The sequence below is a fragment of the Sapajus apella genome, unplaced genomic scaffold (assembly GCF_009761245.1).
Source record: "Sapajus apella isolate SASKATOON/1434 unplaced genomic scaffold, GSC_monkey_1.0 scaffold19, whole genome shotgun sequence".
Classification (NCBI taxonomy): Eukaryota; Metazoa; Chordata; class Mammalia; order Primates; family Cebidae; genus Sapajus; species Sapajus apella.
In genome coordinates, this window is record NW_022436959.1 from 21,223,946 (window position 1) to 21,245,827 (window position 21,882).

The 21,882-nt window shown below is 36.4% G+C and overlaps 1 protein-coding gene across 7 annotated transcripts in view; it reads left to right on the forward strand.

The window, feature by feature from the left end:
• The window catches only part of CRPPA (CDP-L-ribitol pyrophosphorylase A), a 331,189-nt gene extending 314,082 nt beyond the window's left edge, over window positions 1-17,107 (forward strand). For 3 of the 7 annotated variants that reach the window (XM_032286713.1, XM_032286720.1, XM_032286721.1), the window contains one exon: window positions 6,353-6,982. In XM_032286713.1, coding sequence (XP_032142604.1) covers window positions 6,353-6,457 — 105 coding nt within the window. In that variant the 3' untranslated portion in view covers window positions 6,458-6,982. Of the gene's footprint in view, window positions 1-6,352; window positions 6,983-8,054; window positions 9,954-15,367 lie in introns of those variants that run through there. The other 4 variants (XR_004271445.1, XR_004271443.1, XR_004271444.1 and 1 more) reach the window with 4 other exon arrangements.
• Window positions 17,108-21,882: the final 4,775 nt, after the last annotated feature.

Sequence of the window (21,882 nt, forward strand, 5' to 3'; positions counted from 1 at the left end):
TGAATTACTAATATGATTTATTTAGGGGCCTTTTACTGAAGCCTTGAATTTTCGAGAAAAAAAGGTTTTGTTGTATAGATTTAGAAAATATTTATAGAGAGAAATGTTCTTCAGGAATTTGGACACTGCTCAGTACTATTGATTTTGTATGACAACAAATCAAATTTAGCTCCCTGAATTTAACAGTCTTAAAATTAAATTTTAAAATAATTTGCATTTCCTGTGAGAATCAAATGTATTCATTGTGGAGGTTTTGAAAATATAGCAAAGCAGAAAGAAGAAACAAAAATTGTCATAAATCCATCATCCAAAAATAACTTCTTTTAACATGTTTGTATTTTCCCTCCCATGATTTTAAGAAAGCTGACTACTGAAGAGTATACTGTTTTTCCCCTTTTTTGCTGGTCTCTATTTTTGCTATGATATAGTTGTAACCAAGAAAAAAGAGTGAGACTGGATGTAATAGCTCACACTTATAAGCCCAGTACTGTGGGAGGATGAAGTAGAAGGATTGCTTGAGACTAGGAGTGCGAATCAGCCTGGGCAATATAGTGAGACAATGTCCCTACAACAAATTAAAATATTAGACATGGTGGCACATATCTGTAGTCCCAGCTACTCAGGAGCCTGAGACAGGAGGATCACTTGAGCCCAGGAATTCAAGGCTGTGCTAAGCTGTGACTGTGCCGCTGCACTCTAGCCTGGACCACAGATGTTTCCAAAAACATTGAAACTGTTATAAAGTGAACAAGATGATAAAACAACCACAACAGCTATGACAATAATTTAGATTTAAGAGAAAATGCAGACTTTAACACATTATATAGGATTAGTTATGTTTTTCTTTAAATTTTATAAGTGTATGCTTTTTGTTTTTATGTGTGGCTATGTCAACGTTTGGTATACAGTTTTATAGTTTATGCTGTTTATGGCTGTTGAGCTGGAATTAAGGTAAACCAGTCCTGGAAATTTTGTTTTGCAAAGTTACAGATAGTAAATGAAGTGCTGCTACATGTAATTTCAGTAGTTTTCTTTCTTTACTTTTTAATCTGGGGATTGGGGTACCTGCTTTTCTTGCAATACCTTTGTAAGGCCTATCTTATCACATTGATATGCCACAAAAGAATAAGGTATATCTTTTGTTGTCAAAGTATTTCTTGTCCATTCTGGACTCATCAGTTTTTGCCACCTCTTTCTCTCATCCTTTGGTTCCACTTTTACAATTCATCTCAGCATTATTTAATGCTATCATGCTTTGAATTACCTCATCTTTTTATGTCCAGCAAGAATGATATTATCTACCTTCTCACCTGACACTTATTTATGCTTATTACATCACATTGCTTTTCTGGGAATGGGGCTGATGCTTCCTTCTTCTTGTTTCATGAAAGCAAATATTCCCACATGACTTGGCTGCTAGATAGCCCATATGTGGTTTTTTAAATGTTCTAAACAGATTTCCTAGTGGTAAGGGGGTTGCCAATAGATAAGGTAGAAATAGGAAAATGGAATTGTAATATGATCATAAAGTATTAAAATGATTATAATACTAATTTGTCATTTTTTTCTGTCTGTGTTACAGGTCAAATTTTTTTTTTTTACTGTCTTCTGCATCACTTATACTGTGTTCTGCTCTGCCTATCCAATATAAAATCAATCCAATTCTTAATTTCAAGTATTTTACAATTGTCAAATTCTTTCTTATAGATTCTATGTTGAAAATTTCCATTTTTCATCAATATTTTTATCTCTAGGTCTATTTTTAAATATGTTATGCATAGTTATTTTGAAATCCTTGCATGCTGATTCCAATGTAAGACTCATTTCTGGGTCTGCTTAAATTATTTTTTCTCTTGATTCTGGGTGTTTTTCCCCCCTATATCTTTGCTTTCTGCTTCTTTGCTTATCTAGTGATATTTGATGCCACACTTTGGGTACAAAACATAAAAGCTCTAGATTATTTTAATATCCTCTAAGGAATATAAAATTTGTTCTAGCAAGCAGTTGTGTTGCTGAATTAATTTGATCCTGTGGACGTTGTTTAAGCTTTCTTAGGGCAGGTCTGGTTCAGTTTTGCCTTATCCTCAGGCTGTAGTCATGGCTTTTCAGATATCCCAGCTTAAAGCCATGAGTGTTCACCAAGGCCTCTTCATTCTAGCTGAACTCAAATGCAACCTCCTGCTCCTTGGCACTGTGGGACCTCAAAAATCTCTCCTCAGCTCTCCAAGTTCCCAGCAGTTATTCTCTGCTGGGCCTCATTGAGTTTCTCCCTGGACATGCACAGTTAGGAACTGGCGAAAGACTGAAGGAATTTTTAGCAAATTTTTAGGACTTCTCGGCAATTCCTTCCTGTCAAGGACGCTGCCTACAGAAACACAAGCCACTTTGACAGCTTTAAATTGTTATCTGTGTCTTTTCTACCCAGAGATTGCTATGGTCTTCTTGGGTTCTGTTTCTCTTCTTTGTAGATTGGAAATATGCTCTCAGCATAACAGCTGGGGAGAACGTTAGGAGGCTCTTCTTTTAAGGATTGTAAGCGTGCATATGTTACTGTCCAAGACTTGCAAAAAATATTCTCACTTAAGTTTTCCAGACTTCATGGTTATATATGGTGAGAGGTTGTTATACACTACTCTGTCATAGCTGTAATTAGTTTACTTCTTAAAAGTAATAATTCTGATTGCTATTATTATTGAATGTTTACTAGATATCAGTGCTTTACATATCTAAGTTCCCACCAAAAATGTTATCCCATTTTTAGATGAAAAAATGGAGAGCTATACAACTTCAGTAGTTTGTGCAAAGATCACTTAAGCTGTCAAACCTGTATGTAAATACCAGCATTCTGACTTCTCAACTGTATACTTTATTAAAGAAGTATGTTCTTCAAAAAATATATAAATGGACCAATGTGCAAAAATAAATTACCTTTGTAACTCAAGTTCTGTAATCTGACACATAACATTTGTAAATGGTCATCATTGAAAGATAACTTTTTAAAAGGGGTATGCTTCAGTTTATGGATAGAAAAATTGAGAGGATGCTGCCGAGAGTTTCCATATACTTGCACCCAGTTTCTCCCATTATTAGTATGGTACATTTGTTACAATTTATGTACCAACATGGATGTATCATTAACGAAGTCCACAGTTTAGTCATATTTCCATAGTTCTACCTAATGTGTGTTTCTGTTCCAGTACCCCACGTGACTTTTAGTTGTCCCTTTTAGTTCTCTTCGGGCACCTCTTGGCTATGACAGTTTCTCACACTTTTCTTGTTTTTTGATGACCTGTACGGTTTTGAGGAGCACTTGTCAGGTATGTTGTAGAATGTCCTCCAACAGGAAGCTTTCTGTGTCTTTCTCATAAGTAGCCTGGAGGTACAGGTTTTTGGGAGGAAGCCCACGGACGTAAATGCTATTTTCATATAATTTCAAGAGTGTGTACTATCAACATGATTTTTTACTTTTTATATTGACTGCTTACCTGAGTTTAGTAAACATTTTAAATGTTTATAATATTTGGAACTCATGAATGTGTATGTATGTGTGTGTGCATATCTGTATATATACATAAACATAGTTACACGTTTATGAATGTGAATAATGATCTCCTGTATTGTATCTCTTACCCCCACTCTCCTCAAGGCTTAAAACCATTTTTTTTTTGCATGTTTTCTGGAGGCAAGAAGTGCTTTTATAATATATATTGGGTTTGCTTTTTTTTTTCCTGCATTACCAATACAGTTCTAGAGATACGGAATTTTGAAATGAGTTTGAAATCCATGAATTGTGTGAATATCTAATCTTATCACTTACTATAGTTTCCTGAACATATGTGTGTCTAACAATCTTATTTAATCAGTTTTTAAATTTCCGTGTTTCTTAAGGGTAGAATGACCAAATGAGTTCAGGCAGAGAGGGAAAACAAATGTTCAGTAGAATGACATAGTTTCTTGTCCTTCAATTCTAATCTTTCAAAATGAAGCCTGTAAAAAACTGAAGAAGTAAATCAGTCTTTAAAAGAACATCTTAAATTCTTAACTAAAGATATATACATTATGAAGCTATCAAAATGAACATAGATGATTTATTATAAGATATAGAAATGTGATTTTTCTAGCCCTGGGATCTTGAACAATTTTTCCTTAATGTCTTCATTTGTTATTGCGCTGCCTTCATTATAACAAGTATAAACTGGTTTCAGCAGGGTGATAGAGACAGACTTGTTCTGTTTATTTTTGAAAGAGGAACCTTAATTATCATTTGTGTTATGTCTCAATTTAATAAATGAGACTTAGGAATAGATGCACATTATACACCCTGCAGCACTGTAATTAACTGATCATTAAACATGACAAATGCATATCAATAGTTGGTTTGTATTTGCAATTTTAGAATATTTATATGTTTATGAGTGATGACACAGATGAAATCTATTCTCATATAAAGGAATCATATTTTAAGCCCAAACATAAATGGTTTTATGATTTGTTTAGATGTGGTTTAGGTATTTGATATTCTGGAAACTATAACGGCACTTGAATCCAATTTTAAAATGTCGTATAAAACCCACTTGCAAGAATCAAAGTAGCTGACATTTAGCATCTTGCAGATCTTCTCCAGCCCCACCCCTTAGCACACAATAAGGGACGCTGATGGAAAAGAGCACTTTAAGCAGAGATGGCCTCTCACCATCATTCCCATAGCTGAAGAACCCAGACACGGAGCGGTGGGAACAAGTAGTGGTTGTGATGAGGCTTCAGTAATGTATTTTTTTGTACTATTGCCAGGCTTTAGGCTAAATATGCAATTAGGAGTAAACAAAGAAAGCAATTGCAGTCAGTGTCAACAATTGAGTTTAACTGAAAGGTTAATATCCCTATTGTAGTCAGAACCTCTTTGGCTTTGAATTTGTTGCAGTTTGTGGAGTGCTACCGTGTGTTAGGCATTGAGCAAAGTGTTCCATATTCAAAGATAAAATGAAAAATTCTTTACATAAAAATGTATCATCTGGTAAAATAGACAGTCAACAAAAAAAGACTATTAAAATTCAAAATGCTAGAGGAACTCACAGCTGTGGAAACCTATAGTCACTTCACCCAAACTGGGCTGGAGGATAGGAGTCAGGGTAAATTTCAAGAATCACTAATATCTAGGTTGAACCAGGAAGAGTAATTAGGGTCAGCTAAGCTAGAAAGGGTGTGTGAAAGCTTTTCTGGCAAAGGAATTAGCTGGTTCAAAGAGATTCAAGCACAGAAAAATAGCTTGTTTGAACAATCTTAAGCAGTTCTGTGTGGCTTGAAGAAGTGAGTAATTTTAGGGGAATATCAAGAAGAAGCTGGGAAGACGAGACATTTTATTACCAGGCAAAGGGATCAGACTTTATCCTGACATTTAAATATAGTCTTCAAAGGATTTTAGGCAGGATACTGATGTGATTGAATCTAATTTTAAAATGAGTATTTTGACTTCTTTGTGGAAAATGGAGTATAACAGGGCAAGACTTTAGAGGGACTGTCTGTGAGAATATTCCAGTAATACGGGGCAGAAGGTGCTATTCTGGCAGTGGCAGTTTGAGTGGCATTATCCTTAATGCCTTATCCCAATGCATATGGATGGAAGAAACAGAAGGAAAGAGATACAACAGGTCCTAGTAATATATCGGATATTGGGTTAAGGCATTAAGGATCATTCTGGAGTTTGGAGGTTGGTTACCACATCCTGCTTTTAAAATACAGCACAATTCACAACACAGAGACCTGAAAGATACTAGCTCTGTTTCTATATTCCTTTCATATTATCATCTCCTCATTATAAATAATTAGAATAAATGGATTCTTATAGACAATATGATTTCAAAGGCAAAACCACTTTTTACCAACTTGTGGAATAATTCATTTCTTGAATTTTCCTGGTTCTTACTTCACAAACAGCAGGCGGGGTTTTTTAGCCCATACCAGTACTCACAAACAGTTCATAACAAAGTTGGAGAACACTCAGAAACAAGATGAAGAAAAGAATTGCATCATTGATGAAATATACTTCAGTGAAGAGCCAAAGTTTGTCAGAAATTGGATTAAGGGAAAATAATCTTTTCTTTCTGTTAGCATTTGAAATTGTGTCAGTGTTTTTCCTTGTATCTTAAGCAGATATTTTTTAGTCCATAATGAAAAGTGTTTTTGAAAGTATTTCCTCTTTATTTGAGGAACCATGTCCATGACAATGGCTACGGTCTGAGTTTCTAAAATGCCAAATCTAGACAGCAGCAGATCTTGAAAAGTGGCTTTTTATCAAATTTAATGCATGGTGTATTTTTTCCCTAAAATATTATTGTTTTATTCTTTCTTTTAGGATGAGCAGAAGCTACAGGAGAGTTTAAGGCAAGGTGCTATCATTATTGCTTCATTAATCAAGGAAAGAAATTCTGGTCTCATTGGTCAGCTACTGATAGCATGAAGACCACAGAAAATTACCTACTTTCTAAAACATCTACCTGAGTACCTTTATTGTGCTTTATCCCCACCCCCACCCCCACTGTGTGTGGTAGAATGTTTCATTTGTCTTTTATATCTTCTCTATAATTTGTAGGATGTGATGCTTAGATTATAAAAGCATGGTAATGTTTATATCTATGAAATAAAGAATCCTTTTGTGTATGACAAATATTAATTGCCTGAACCAGAAAAAATGTAAATAAGTGGAAAATAATAGCCTTCAAATGAATCTTTTCACAAAGACATGAAAGGGCAAATAGAAATAATGCTGGGTGAGCTATTCTTTCAAGGAATGTGAATTTAGAAAACTTCAGCTATTATCCTTACTGTTAATTAATCACACTATAATGAAGCTAATGGATAAACTTCAGAATTATTCTCACTTCTATAATTTTTCTATCACCATGTGATATTTTGTCTTTTTGTCTTGTGTTAAAAATTTCTACACCTTAATAAAAAAGGGTTAGGGGGATACCAGGGAATGGAACTGTTTGTTTCTGCTATTTTCCACATTTGCCACATATTACTCAAGATCCATAAAGGAGATATCATCTCCTCCTGCTTTTCTGTTTTTAAATTGTATGTTATTCTTGGTTTATGAACTATAATTATGACTTACATTATTTTAAAGGGTCTCTGGTTTTTTTTTGAATGGGCTTAAAAGTGTCTAGAAAGTTTCACAACTTATTTTGGTCAATTCCTGGTTAGTTATCTTCTATAAGACAGAGACTCTGTTGTACATCATAGAGTTAAATTAGCTATTATTTTGATTTACATACCTTTTAAAATCAAGTTCTTATTTCCAGTTTCCATTGATATATACATCTTAAATATTAGCATTTTCTCTTATATTTCATGAGTATCCTTTAATTCATTAGAGGTGCATTTTTGTTATACACACATTTATTTTTAATTTTTTGAGATAGAGTCTCCTTCTGTCACCTAGTCTGGAGTGCAATGGCACCATCTCAACTACAACCTCTGCTTCTGGGGTTTAAGCGATTCTCCTTCCTCAGCCTGCTGAGTAGCAGGGATTACAGGCATCTGCCAACACACCCGGCGGATTTTTTTTTTGTATTTTTAGTAGAGACAGGTTTTCGCCACATTGGCTGGGCTGGTCTCGAACCCCCAACCTCAAGTGCTCTTCCTGCCTCGGCCTCCCAAAATGCTGGGATTACAGGTGTGAGCCATCATACCCAGCCAGCATACATTCATTTTTTTTAAAAACCAATTAGGGCTTAGGCTGCATGTGGAAACCATATTGAGTGAAATATTTTCAGTTAAAGGCACACTATACAATATCTACCTTGTGGAATTTTTACTTAACATGTTTGGTGGTTTCCCTCTAGTTTTCAAGTTTATAGTAGGAGAGTTTATGTTTTATATTCATCTAAATGAAATGTATTATTTGAATGTAGGCTTGGACCTAAATTCCTGGGTCTGCCACCTTTTTCTCTAAGAAGGTTAAGAAATTTAAAATCCATTAATTTAAGTTTCTGAGCATGGAAATAGGTAAGCAATGTGTGGATAGTGGTTAGAATATCTGTGTCCTTGTTCAGGTGTTGGCTGTGTGGTGAAAGCCACAGCTGCTGAGTCCACAACATGCATCTGTTGACGTCATCAGATTAAAATGTTTAAGACGTTGAAAATGCTTATAAAGGAAGAAGGGGAAATGTTTTCAAGGCTTTAAAGAGAGGGTATATGCCTTTAAGAAGAATACAGGAAACTGGGCATTCTGTGGCACAGCAAAATCACCCTCATCTTAGGAGTGCTGGCTAACATAGACTTCGGCTTAAGGAATCTTCTAGCAGACAAAGATTTATCCCAGAATACTTACTATGACATTACCCTAGTCAATTGATAACATTTAGTATAATTTAGTTAATAAAATATTAAATGGTGCCTGAGAAAATAGCGTTTGGTCCTTTGTAATTGACAGAGCAATTCATAGTGTTAAAATATGTGTGTGTGTGTGTGTGTGTGTGTGTGTGTGTGTGTGTATATATATATATGTATGTATATATGTATGTATGTATCTCTCTCTCCACATCCTTCACTATTTTGATGAGGAAATTGAAGCTCAGGGATCTTAGTTACCTTGCCAAAATCATGTGACTGAATAGTAACAAAAGGCTGGGCTTAAACTCAGGAAGCTGATAGTAAGTGTTAAGCTCATATTTCTGACTAACAATGACCCCTGGCAAAGACATCTGAAAGAGGTTGTGAGATACAAGCCAGAGGCGCTGAGTGAGCATTGGTGAAATGGACAAGAAGGGTGGGACAAATATGTCCAAGGACTAGATGAAAGTCCTGGAGCTTTTGGCTTTCCAGCCAACTTCCCAACACAAAGAAATTGTAGCTAAAGTTAAGGGAAAAAGAGAAGTATTGGCCAAAAGATAAATTATTTTGTTGTTTAAGAGATCCGGGGGCAACTTTACAATTATACTTCTATCACTGCATCTGTAAATTTACTTCAGTAAAAGCCATCCATTCTCACTTTATTTTCCAAAATCTCTTAAATAGTAATAGTGATTATACATCAAAGTTTCTGAAAGTGCTTTTACTTGCAGGAAATTCTGTGGAAAAATGGTTTTCTTTCTAAATTAATGCTAGTTAAATGCAAATTAAAGTTAGTCATCTTAGGAAGTCATTGCAATGTGAGCAGTGGTTTGATTAATGACATTTTGGTGAAAGATTTTTTTTTGTTTGTTTCATAAAAGTGCTCAACTTGAGATGACATGTTACAAGTACACTCATTTACAGGTAAGAGTCAGTTCCCTGTATTCTCTCAGAGTCGTTGTTATGGTTATTTTAAGCATTTTGCAGTGATTTAACAAATATTTTTATTTATTAACTTACTATAACTATCAACGTCATGTAAATAGAGTGGTCATCTTATAAAAATTAAATTGCCAAATGTTTTCTTAAAATCTGTAAATTTCACTTCGTTTTAATGTTGAAACTACAAATTCACAGAGGCATAAATCATAACATCTTAATTAAAATGTCAACTATATACAAGAAGAAAAATGGAAGTTATTTAGAAAGTTTAATTTGAAAATAGAATAATGAAGCATTTTAATTTATACAGGATTTGTTAATATGGCTTAAACATCAGTGGACTAAAGGGCTGTGTAGGTCGTGGTTGGAATTGTAGTTGCATTTATATGTGTTCTTATTAAGCTCAGTTTCAAAATTGTAAACAGCATATGCATATTTTTAAGGTGACATTGAAAAAGTATAAAGATTCTAAATATTTTGTTTTTACAAAACAAAATATAAGTAAATAAAATATTGATTTAAAATCTAATGTCATTTTCTTTTCTTTATATGTACATGTTTTTTCAAACTCAGTCACAATTGAATAACTAAATGTAACATTCTCAAAATATAACATTGTGATGCTTTATATTATAGAAAGACAGAATTTGAAGTCCAGATCTATATTCTGTAAATATATATTTAAATATATGTATGTAAATACATATATTTTTATAGTACTCACATATATATATAAGATTATATGTGTATACACACACACACATATATGTGATTATAAAACCAGAAGTCTTAATTAGGTTTCCTCCTCCTCTCCTAATTTTTAGCAAGTTTTTTAGCAATTACAGTGGCTGCTAAGGATATAAAACCTATACTTGAGCACAGCAGAGAAAAGTATTATGATGACCTAATGTCTGTAATGAGTCAAATTTATTGCTCAGAAATAATATTTTCTTCCGATTGCCTTCTACTGGAGAGATTCTTGTTCAGGACTTTGATATTCATCATGTGAGCTGCTTTGGCCATTACAGGGGGTCAGAAATGGCAGTGTGCCACTGAGACTAGGCCTACAGAGACCTTCCGTGTTTCTACTTTCTCCAGCTTCCACCCCAACCATGAGAAGAACAAGCCTAGCCTAGCCTGCTGCCTCCAGAAGGAAGCTGAGAGCCCAGATCAGCTGGACTCCAGCTAACCCACAAATGGATGAAGGACCCAGCTGAGATCGGCAGAGCCACCTAGCCCAGTTAGGTTGACCTCCAGCAGATAATTGAGCCAAATAAATGCTCATAGTTTTTTGCCAATACTGAATTTTCAGTCATTGTATTGCATACCAATTGATAACAAAAGAAAATCTGTGGCAATGTGAGTTATATTTGCCCTCACAAATCTAGGACATATCTAGAGACACACATTTTGCTAAAGCAGAATGCTTATAGAAGAATTGTTAGAGTGATGATACCAAAGTACTAGAAGATTCTGAGGATCACTCATTTCCTACTCAATAGTTTTTAAAAAAGAAAGACCTGAATGTTTGCGAAAAGTTTTCAGAAGAGGTCAGACATTCTTGGATATGAAATTATATTGAGTTAAAGATATGGGCATTTAAAATAATAATAAAAATAGCTAACTTACTGAATGATCACTATGTTCCCCAAACTGTTCTTAGTATTTTACTTGCACATAACTTCGGTATTCTTCATAATGACTTTATGTGCTTAGGTAGTACACTTATAACCATTTAAAAGATGTGAAAACCAAGGCACATACTTTTTGAGTAACATACTCAGAGTCAACCAAGCAGCAAGTGAAAGGAATGAGATTCAGATTTGGCTATTTAGCCCCAGGGCGTATATTTGTGAGCACTATGCTGTGCAATATTTAAAAACATACGATTTTAAGATCCCCTAAAAGTATGACTCTCAAAGATGAGACCTTTTTTCCTTTAATAACAAGAGAAATAAAAAGGGTAATGCACATTAGTTTTCGGTGTTTCAGTACTCTTCCTTTCCCCATCTCCATCCCCAAAAGACATATTTCAGAACATCCTTGGATCTGTAGGTGCTGGTGAAACAAGGAAGACTGATAATGTACGTAAAATTACTGTCAGTGCTATCTCCGTGAGCTCTAAAGTTGTTGGGATTTCCCCAGGCAATGAATGATCAGATACACTTGAATGAAAGTAGATGAAGAAAACATGGAAGCAAGCACTTTCTTGATGAGCATGAGATGCATGTAGCCATTTGTGCCTTAGCAACACAGCAAGACATGAAAAGAGAGTTGAAATCTCTATTCAACTTTACAAGAGAAAGGAAGGTTCAGAAAAGTGCCTAGGAATAAGAAAGTATAAAGTCTTTCCTTGTCTTGGGATTCTCTTAATCACACATGTTCACCAGTGTTTGGTCAGCAGGAAAATATGGGGGTGAATGGTGCCTGGTTTGATGAGAGGCCAGAGTGGAGCCAGGTCGTTTTTCTCTTATCTGAAACATTGGAATCTTTTAACAATGACTTCACAGCTGAGATGCATTCTGCAAATGAATTCTCTACTTAGTATGCTACCAAATAATCTGAACAGTTGTTAAAACCTGTGGATCTGTTTAGCAGAATTAATGAAGCCTGGCTTGTTAAATGCATTTTTTTGTTTTAATTTAACCTTAATTAATCCTTCCAGCATCTCTACAAGGTAGGTCTGTATCAACCTTTTGACATGACAGTTGTAAAAAGGCAGATGCAGAGATTGAGAATTCATGATCGCTGGACACACTAGAAGCCAAACTGGAATTCCAGCATTTCTAACGTAAGATAATTTTGGACCAATAATAGTCCATCTACTTTGGACAGTTTTTTAGGGAAATGGATCAGAAGTAGGAAGGACTGTTTGTAAGGATTCAAAACTCTGATTAAATGTACATCCAGAATTTTATCTCAATGCATTCACTTATTTTCCATTTTGCAAAATTGCAGTTAAGCCTTGAGGCAAAAGCTTCAACAAGACAGTCGTAGAGATGGTTTTGACTCAAGTTGAAGACATGATTTGAGATTCTAGATAGTGGCCAATTTTGTAAGAATTTCCACTAGTCTGCAGACTGTAATAATTGTGTTACTTGGATAAGGTTCGGCAAAGCATCTAGTAGGATTAACTGAATGAGTTTTCTGGAGCTTTGCCATTGGGAGCTATCCATTATGTTCTTTGTTCTACCTCATTATAAAATAGGCTATTGAAATTGAAATTGGTTGGTTTATTGGTATGTCATGTTTTTATTTCTATTTTTTTCCTTTTTCTATTCTTAACATCTGAGCTCTTAATTTGGTTGAAAGCAAGCTCTTCAGTCTAAGTGGATAACAAAACATCCCTTTGAGAAGGAGGAAATAGACGATAAAAGCTGTGTTACTAATTTTCTTCAATAGTTTGGAGGATTTTTTTTCCCATCCTGTGTGTGTTTTTAAGACCTTGTTAAGTTCATAGTTCTTTTTTCTTTTCTTGCTTAAATGGAATATTCTCTTTAATCCCACCTGAGTTTCAAAAATGTATTTTTGAACTGCCCAGTTCAAGAATTCAGTTGCCTGTTTTACTGAATGGAGGTATGCGTGACCCTATGGTAAAAGAATGTTATTCAAAGACATTTCCGCTTGTTTGTTTCTTGGATCAGCTACTATTCACATAAATCTGGAAAGAATCCAAAATATGTAAACAAATTAAGAGTTTGAGGATCCCAGTGGGAATATCTATAAGTTCTGCTATAAATCAGGAATTTAAGACAAATAAAGATAAATACAGTATGTTATAATAAGATAGCCAGGAGAAGCAACTATAGACCAACTATTCTTGGCTCTGGTTTGGGAATCTTAATGAATATTAAAAGATTTGGGTTAATCATTAGCCAATGATTGATGTCCCTGCTTTCCAAGCTTATATATGTTGCCTAAAGAGAATTTTATTTTCATTTTACTAACTTTTAATTGTTGCTTAATATCAAACAACTCACCTTAGAAGCCATTGTTTTATATTCTCAAACCCTATTACATATTTAAAATATGCAAATTACTTATCTTTATCATTATTAATCTCTTTATATATTTACATAAATCAGCAAATACACTAATGTGTTGTTTGGGAGATTTTCCTCCAAGAGCTTTTGTGATGCACTCTCTTCTTGAAACTGTCAACATTAGACTATGAACTAAAATCTGTGCTCGGAGATACAAAGTAATGTGCCCCAATCTTGTGGGGTTAGAAGAAAAGCCCATGAGGGATATACAAAGACCCTCCGTCCTAAGAAGCTTTAAAGCATCAGAAGTGTCCCTTTAGTCCTCAGCATCAGTCTCCACTGTTGAACCCCAAGGGCCTACTGTTCCTGTAGGTCCAGAGATCAGGGAATCAAGACAACCCAGGTCTCTGGACTTCTGGCTTCTGGGTCCCACTGTCTTTTTTTTTTTTTTTTTTTTTTTTTTTTTTTTTTGTGATGAAGTCTCACTTTGTTGCCCAGGCTGGAGTGCAGTGGGCAATCTTGGCTCACTTTAAACTCAGCCTCCCAGGTTCAAGTGATTCTCCTGCTTCAGCCTCTCAAGTAGCTGGGACTACAGGCATGCACCACTGTGTCAAGCTAATTTTTTCATATTTTTAGTAGAGACAGGGTTTTGCCGTGTTGGTCAGTCCGGTCTCAAACTCCTGACCTCAAATGATCTTCCAAAGTGCTGGGATTACAGGCATGAACTACTGCACCTGGCCCCACTGTCCTCTTCTTGACCTCCAGGTGTTCATTTGTCTCTCACTGGTATTCTCTCTCTCTCCACACCCTCCCCTCCTCTTGCCTCTTTTCTCTTAGCCGAGGATAATTTGTATAATCTAATGCATTTTGTCTTTTACGCCAGAACCATCAGCACCTGTAACTTTAGGCTCTTCCTGTTTTACCTCTGTGTTAGTCAGTTCTCAGGATTCTGAAAGACTTCCCCAAGACTGGGTAATTTATAAAGAAAAAGAGGTTTAATGGATTCAGTTCCACACGGCTAGGGAGGTCTCACAATCATGGCAGAAGGCAAAGGAGGAGCATCGTGGTAGGCAAGAGAGCTTGTTGGGAACTCCCCTTTATGAAACCATCAGATCTTGTGAGACTTATTCACAATCTCCAGAACAGCAGGAGAAAAACCAGCCACTATGATTCAATTACCTCTCACAAGTTCCTTCCCGTGACACGGGAATTCTGGGAGCTAAAAATCAAGATGCGATTCGGGTGGGAAGATAGCCAAACCATATCACATTTCTGAAATCTCTGAGTCAAGGAACTGTAAAACCAGGCTAACAGGTTTCAGTAGAAGGTGGAGGAAAAAGAACGGCAAAATAAGTGAATAGTCAAAAGTAGTCCTGCCTTCTGAATATTGAGTATTAAATAAGATATGCAGATAATGAAAGCCTCTCTTTTCAGTGCAGTTTTCTCTTCCCTCCCAAAACCATGCTGCCTCCCAGTTACTATTGCATGACCTCCAAATCTGTGTCTTTGTCACCTGAAAAACATGTTTACATTTGAGTATCTTTTCATTTAGAAACAGACTATGTTTTCTCCCCCAAGCTTGACTTGTTCCCCAAATTCTTGTCTTTGTTGATGTTACTGGTGATCACTGTTAGGATATACTCCTGCTTTTGGAGTTTTGGACCCTTTTCTATTTTCCTTCTTCACTGTGCAATCACCTAGTTTTCTTTGAGCTACCCCTCAAATCTAGGTTGGCTTCTTCTCCTTCCATCACTTCCATCTACACACTCATCGCAAGCCACTCACGCCCTGCATGCTTCACATTCCAGCAAACCAGTCACCATTTCCTGATCAATACTGTCTTTTTTGCCTTGTGCCCTTGAATGTGCTGTTGCTGTCTGATATGGCCTGTTGTTATCTTTTTACACACGTTTTATTTATGTCATATTTTATTACAGAATTTATAGTATTTTAACACTAGATAAGACGGCATATCGATGGCATAAAGATGTTCTTTATTTGCTTTGAATTTAGAAGAATGCCGGTGACAGGTATAACAGAAGTTAGAAAGGCAGGATCAATACTAAATGAGCTTCCCCAATTTTTTTTTTCCCTTCATAACTCCACAGATAATGCTCTCGTCACTTTATATTCCAGTTCCACAATTTTCAATAACTCTCTACCTTTTGCTCCAGTAAGTAAATCCATCATTTTTCCTTTACTGTATATTTCATGAATGTATTACACCTCTTTATTTGCTGTCTAGTCTTACCTTTTAGACCAACATTAGTCTTGCACCTTCAGCGGGATCAGACATGTTGCCTTCCTGACCACACACCCACGTATCCCCTTCTTGCTGTTGCACTTTGACTGACGGCCTTGCTTTTACTGCAAACACATCACCCCTGCCCTCTGTTGATTCAATTCCCATGCTTCCTACAGTATTTATTCCTGTTCCTGCTCAACTTGCATACATTCTCAGACCTTTCCATTATTTTGATATTTAAAGGCTGTAAACTCACAAATCCACACTGTAAAATGCTGACTTGGGATATACTAATTAAATGTAGCATATTTTCTCAAGAACAAACAATATGTTTTGGTTTACAACAGTGCTTCTGCAAGGCTCTGCCATGTTTGAACACACAGTGAGGATTCATATATGTGCCAGAACATTGATTTGGTAGGAGAATCGTTAAATGGTTATCTTCTTTGAGAATATGGTAGAAGACACTTTCACTACCAGCTGACTCTTATTTCAGGCACTGCGCTAGATGCTTTCTGTACTGTATTTCATTTCATCTAATGGCAAATGCATGTTTAGACTCAATGTTTACATAATATAGGCAATTTGTTTTGGTACTTTTACTTCTTAGGCTCTGTTATACTGATGATCTGTGATTTTTATTTAATGTCAGGTACTTAAATGTGTAGGAATTCAACATTATACAAAGAAAGGGAAAAGAACAGAAAGGAAGTCAGTTGCCAAGTCATTCATGAGTGGCCACTTAGCACCTGATCAAATGAGTACTGATGAAAATTAGTTAAAGGCCTGTGGTAACTGGCATTTGTAACAGGCTTTTAAAACACACACTGTCCTTGAAGTTTACCTTTTTTCTTTAATTCTTTCCTGAGGTACACAAAGAATTCAAACAAGCTCTTGAAATCCTCTTTATAGATCTGCTGCTTTAATGGAAACTAAGCTCCCCCTGGTGGTAGGATGGGTTTTTGCGTTTGGACTTCAGCCTGTGCATTGAGATGCATTCAGCAGAGAAATAAAATCTGTATACATTTAAACATATGCTTTATATATATGTGTGTTTTCAGATATTCCTTCACAAAAGTTGTGAAATATACTTACTCTTGTGGTTTATTAGCATTTAAAGCGAGGCACTCAGCATTTGCTTATTATCAATGTCTCGTGAGGTTCAGGCTCTCAGCAATGACCAGAATGATCTTATTTTGTGATAATCACAAAATCTTGACTATGTTTCATATCAAGATTGTTTTTGAAAGGATTTCACTTATATTTTGATAGTAATAGTAGTTTATGACTAATATAAAATTACAAAAATAAAATGGAGAAATGCTTGAAAAATTAAGCTATAGTTCTGGTTAGTCCAACTCTTAATTCATGACTATGTCCTTTCTCTGTCTCATATAAGAGAATTATTATGTTGAGTGACAGAAGTTTCTGACATTTAGCTTTATAAGAACTAGAAGGCCCCCAGCTGGATTTAGCCCATAGATGTGTTTGTCATATCTGTATTAAAAATACAAAATAGGTACCTACATTTGCAGATTGGGGCATATCATTATAAAAATGCAGCTAGCTAGCAATGAGGGGCCTTTTTCTTTTTTTGAGACAGGGTCTGCTCTTTCACCCTGGCTGGAGTGCAGTGGTGTGTTCTCAGCTCTCTGACGCCTCAACCTCCTGGAGCTCAAATGATCCTCCCACCTCAGGCTCCCAAGTTTTCTGGGACTACTGGAGCCCTGTCATTACACCTGGCTAATTTTGGTATTTTTCATAAAGACAAGATTTTGCCATATCATCAAGCTTGTCTCAAACTCCTGGGTTCAAGCGATCCTCCTACCTTTGCCTCTCAAAGTGCTGGGATTATAGGCATGAACCACTGCGCTTCAGCCTCAAGAGCAGCCTTCTAAGAAGGGGCACTGATAGGGTCAGGCTTTTTGTCCCACCCACATCTCATCTTGAATTGTAACCCCTGTAATCCCCACGTGTCAAGGGAGAAAACAGGTGGAAGTAATTGAATCACAGACCAAGCGGAGGCAATTGAATCACAGGGGCGGTTTCCCTGAGGCTGTTCTCACAAGTTCTCGCGAGATTGATGTTTTTTTACGCCGGGCCCTTCCCCCTTCTCTCAGCACTCCTTCTTGCCGCCCTGTGGAGAAGGTATCCCGCTTCGCCTTCAGCCGTGGCTGTTAGGTTCCTGAGGCCTCCCTAGCCTTGCTGAACTGTAAGTGAATTAAGCCTCTTTCCTTTACAAATTACTCAGTCTCAGGTAGTTCTTGCAGCAGTGTGAGAATGGACTAATACAGGCCCGCTTATCGTTCGCAGGCCCCTGTACCCGTTGCAAGTAGTTCACTGTGCGTTTTCGTTTGTTACTGCCTGATTCAGAAGTCAGGCAGTAGCCTTTCACATTTGTGACCACCGTATATTATTTGTAATGCCTCTCTGAGAAATTTTTAGTTGAGCCCAAGGAGAAAATGAAGAGAAATGAGTTATTAACCATCAAAAATACGGAAGACAAGCACCCAAAGGGCATTCAGTTTTCTCTGGTTCCGCAATGGCCCAGTGGTGCGGTAGGTATATACGTCAAATAGCATGATAGATATTCAGTTGAATTTGTGTTGTTTTAAGCCACCAGATCTGTGGTAATCTGTTATAGCAGTAATAAAAAGCTAATACAGCAGCAAAGAAGTTCTGAAGTTTGCTTTCTGAAGTTTTTATGAGAGTATTTTTTCCAAGATACAAAATCACAGTACTAAGCATGCAAACTTCCTACCAGTCTCTTCCTTGTGCCCCCCATTCCCTTGAGAAATACTTTTCTAATCCCTCCCTACCCCTGTACAGCAGGGAGAGAATGTCGTGGTTAAAGAACTGTACTTCTGCAGCATGGCAAGAAGGCAGGCCATGGCCAATAGGAGACCTGTGGTCAGAATATTAATAGGGAGGAGGTTTCAAAAGATAAGCTTTCTTTTTCCTGAAGATTGCTATCATCTCTGGATAGATTATGTAGATGTTTAAAATGACATATGGATATGTTATCAAAGTAGTAGAGGTGATTTTGCTCATAGCATTTCTAGTGTGATAGAAAGGCCATAGCCACTGGTGTTATAGACTTAAAGAAGTCCTGGTTCCAACTCACAGTATATAGATTTTTGAGAATAAAGTAGGTTGAAGGGATTGAGGAGGAGGCATAGTTAATTGATCTGTAGTGAGGAAGTAAGTAGGAATTAATTGAGAGAGTTTAGATATCAAGATACTGAGTTGGATTTAAATGTATGTCAAATATTTATACGTGAATACATTGCAGAATGTTCTCTTCAGTTTGGAAATGCTCTTCTTATAGCATTTCCAGGCCCCTGCATATGACCACCTTAAGAATAGAGACTACATTTTAATTATGATCACTTTGTTCACATTATGGCTGTTTCTTCTCTGAGATGCATGATATTTGTTAGGAAGAACTTTCTGTTGCTTTTGAATGATGGAATACTCAACCACCTTGCAACCTGCTAAGAGAATGATACTTTAAAATGTATCCATGAGATGATGGCACTGTAAGACCCTTTTGCAGTCTGTATAGTATCACTGATGAGCACATTGAATAGCAGGTATGTGGTGGTCTAGTGGGGAATGATGCGGTTAAATATATTCACAGTCAAGCCCCCAGATGCAGAAATTCACTGAAATAGATCTCACAGTTGGCTACTCCTAAGAATATGCCAAATTTGCACAGAGAAATCCAGGGATACTGACTATGATTACATTTAAAAACCATCAGCTAAATAGGACAATAAACTGATACTCTAAAATGAAAATGAAAATGAAAATAAATCTTTCTTCTGGAAAAAACAAAGTTTATTTTTGAATAGAGGCAGGGTTTTACTCTGTCTCCTAGGCTGGAGTGCAGTGGCACCATCATAGCTCACTGTAACTGTGAAACTCCTGGGCACAACTGATCCTGCCACCTCAGCCTCCTGAGCAGCTAGGACTACAGGCTCATGCCATCATGCTTGAATAATTTTTAAAATTTTTGTAGAGGCTGGGTCATGCAGTGTTCCCCAGGCTGGCCTCTAAATCCTGGCATCAAGCGACCCTCTTGCCTTGGCCTCCCAAAGAGCTGGAATTACAGGTGTGGGCCACTGCCTCTTGGCTGTTTTCTTTTTGTTATCAACCCATGAATAATTGAAACCTATCTCTAAACCTCTACCTGGTTGTCCTTTATGGATTTTTTTTTCCCACTTAACTAGAATCCTTAATATGTTTTAAAGTATCAACCTGACAATAAAGGCTAGGATTGAAATGTTCTAACCTTACATTTTAAATTTTTCACCATGTTATTTTTTTGGAAGCACAACAAATGCTAATGTTACTCTTTTATCTTGGTATTCCTGTAGTAGTTAATTGACATAGTAGTATTAAACATAGTAGTTGCTCAGTGTATGGGTGAATGAAGTAATAAATGGATGCATCCATTTTTTCCATTTACTGGCACATTTTCTCACTTAACCTAAAGGATCTAAAGCTGCTGCTGCTTTAGCTGATCTGTTTTACTCTGGGTTTTTCAGAGCGTAATTTTCCCTAAGCTTAAGATGATTCTAGAATTTAAAGATAAATATTTTTCTATATGGCCTCTAAATGTTAGCTGACTTATGTAATCTACTCATTTAAAGAAGTAAAATTATTTTTCCACACAGAAGGAAAATGAAATTGAGGAATGGTATGTTAGTCTTCAGATGTCGATTTTTAAGAGATTTGTAAAGATTTAAAATATCAGCCCTCATGATGGCTGCCATTTTAAAGCCTAACTTTCCTGTACCACTATTCCTTCCCACCGTGTGGAAAATGTTTAAGTCCTTGGTGCTGTAACTCATATATTAATACTTGCTTTTCTATATAGAAAATCAGCTGGTGAGTTTGTTAAATATGTTGCTTATCAGGTAGCACCCCTTAAGAATATAGATTGAGTAGCCTTTGGGTTGCAAGTGTTTATAAAAATGGCAGATGAATGTCAAAGTTTTGATCCAAGGCCACGCTGTGAGAAGTGTTGCTTTGATTGCTTGGTGCACCTACATTGTTGTTTAGTTGTGCAATCATCAACAGGCGCCTAAGAGATCTCGCCTACAAGTAACTCTGCTGCCATGTTGTTGTCCCTGTCCTGATACTTCTTCTCTGCCTCATGACTCCCACTCCCCCAGCAGCTGTGCAACGATTTTACAAAGTCATGCTTTTGAGGAGACCCAGGACAGATAGATTTACTGCAGAAAAGTCCTATAATTCTCTGGCATAGGTAGCACTTTGCTTTCAAAACAGGCTAAGCTTTCTTTTTCTGTGGCGTAGCAGATCTGAGCTGGCCCCTGACAGGTTTGTATCTTTGCCGTCTCTACCACTGTGTCTAAAATACTGTCTCTTCCATCCGATGTTCATAGTCTTCTGCTTGCCAAGATTTCACCACCGTCATACACCACAACACTAGTCCTGGATCACATGGATCTCCATACCTTTCCTGACTCTCTCTTCCCACAAAAACACTCTTTTCAGCAGCAGTTAATCCAAAAGGCAATAATTGTCATATGGCACAAATGGGAATTAGTAAATGTTGGCAAGCCCAAGCATTCAATCTGAGGCTTCATCTTCATCAACAGTAAGCATGGCTTAAGTGTCAACTTAGTTGTAGGTTCTGTGTCAACTCAAAGGGACAGAAAATTTTTCTGTTCAAAGGCTACATAATGGTGAGAATTTGAGAAAATAGCCTTTTCATCCTATTTTTCAGCTTCTTTGAGGTATAAATGACAAAAGTTGTATATATTGAAGCTGTACAATGTGATATTTTGAGATACACTGTGAAATGATTACAGCAATCAATCAAGGTAATTAACATCTTTATCACCTCATAAATATGCTTTTGTGTGTATGGTAAGAATACTTAAGATCTACTCACTTAGCAAATATTAAGTGTATATTATGTTGGTGCCAAAGTAATATTAGTAACAATATTATTAGTAACTATAGTCAGCACAGTGTACATTAGGCCTCCAGAAGTACTCTCAACTGCAAGATTGTGACTTTTGACTAATTTATTCTTGTCCCCCATGCCTCCCCAACCACTTGTTACCACTCATCTACTCTGTTTCTATGAGTTAAACTTTTTTTTGAATTCCATATATAAGTAAGATCATGCAGTATTTTTCTTCCATTTCCGACTTCTTTCACTTAGTATAATGTCTTCCAGGTCCATCTACAGTGTCACACATGGCAGGATTTCTTTCTTTTTGAAGGATGAATAATATTCCATTGTATACACATACAATATTTGTTTCTTCCATTCATTTGTGGACACAGGTTATTTATGTATCTTGGCTATTGTGAGTAACATGTAATGAACGTGGATGTACA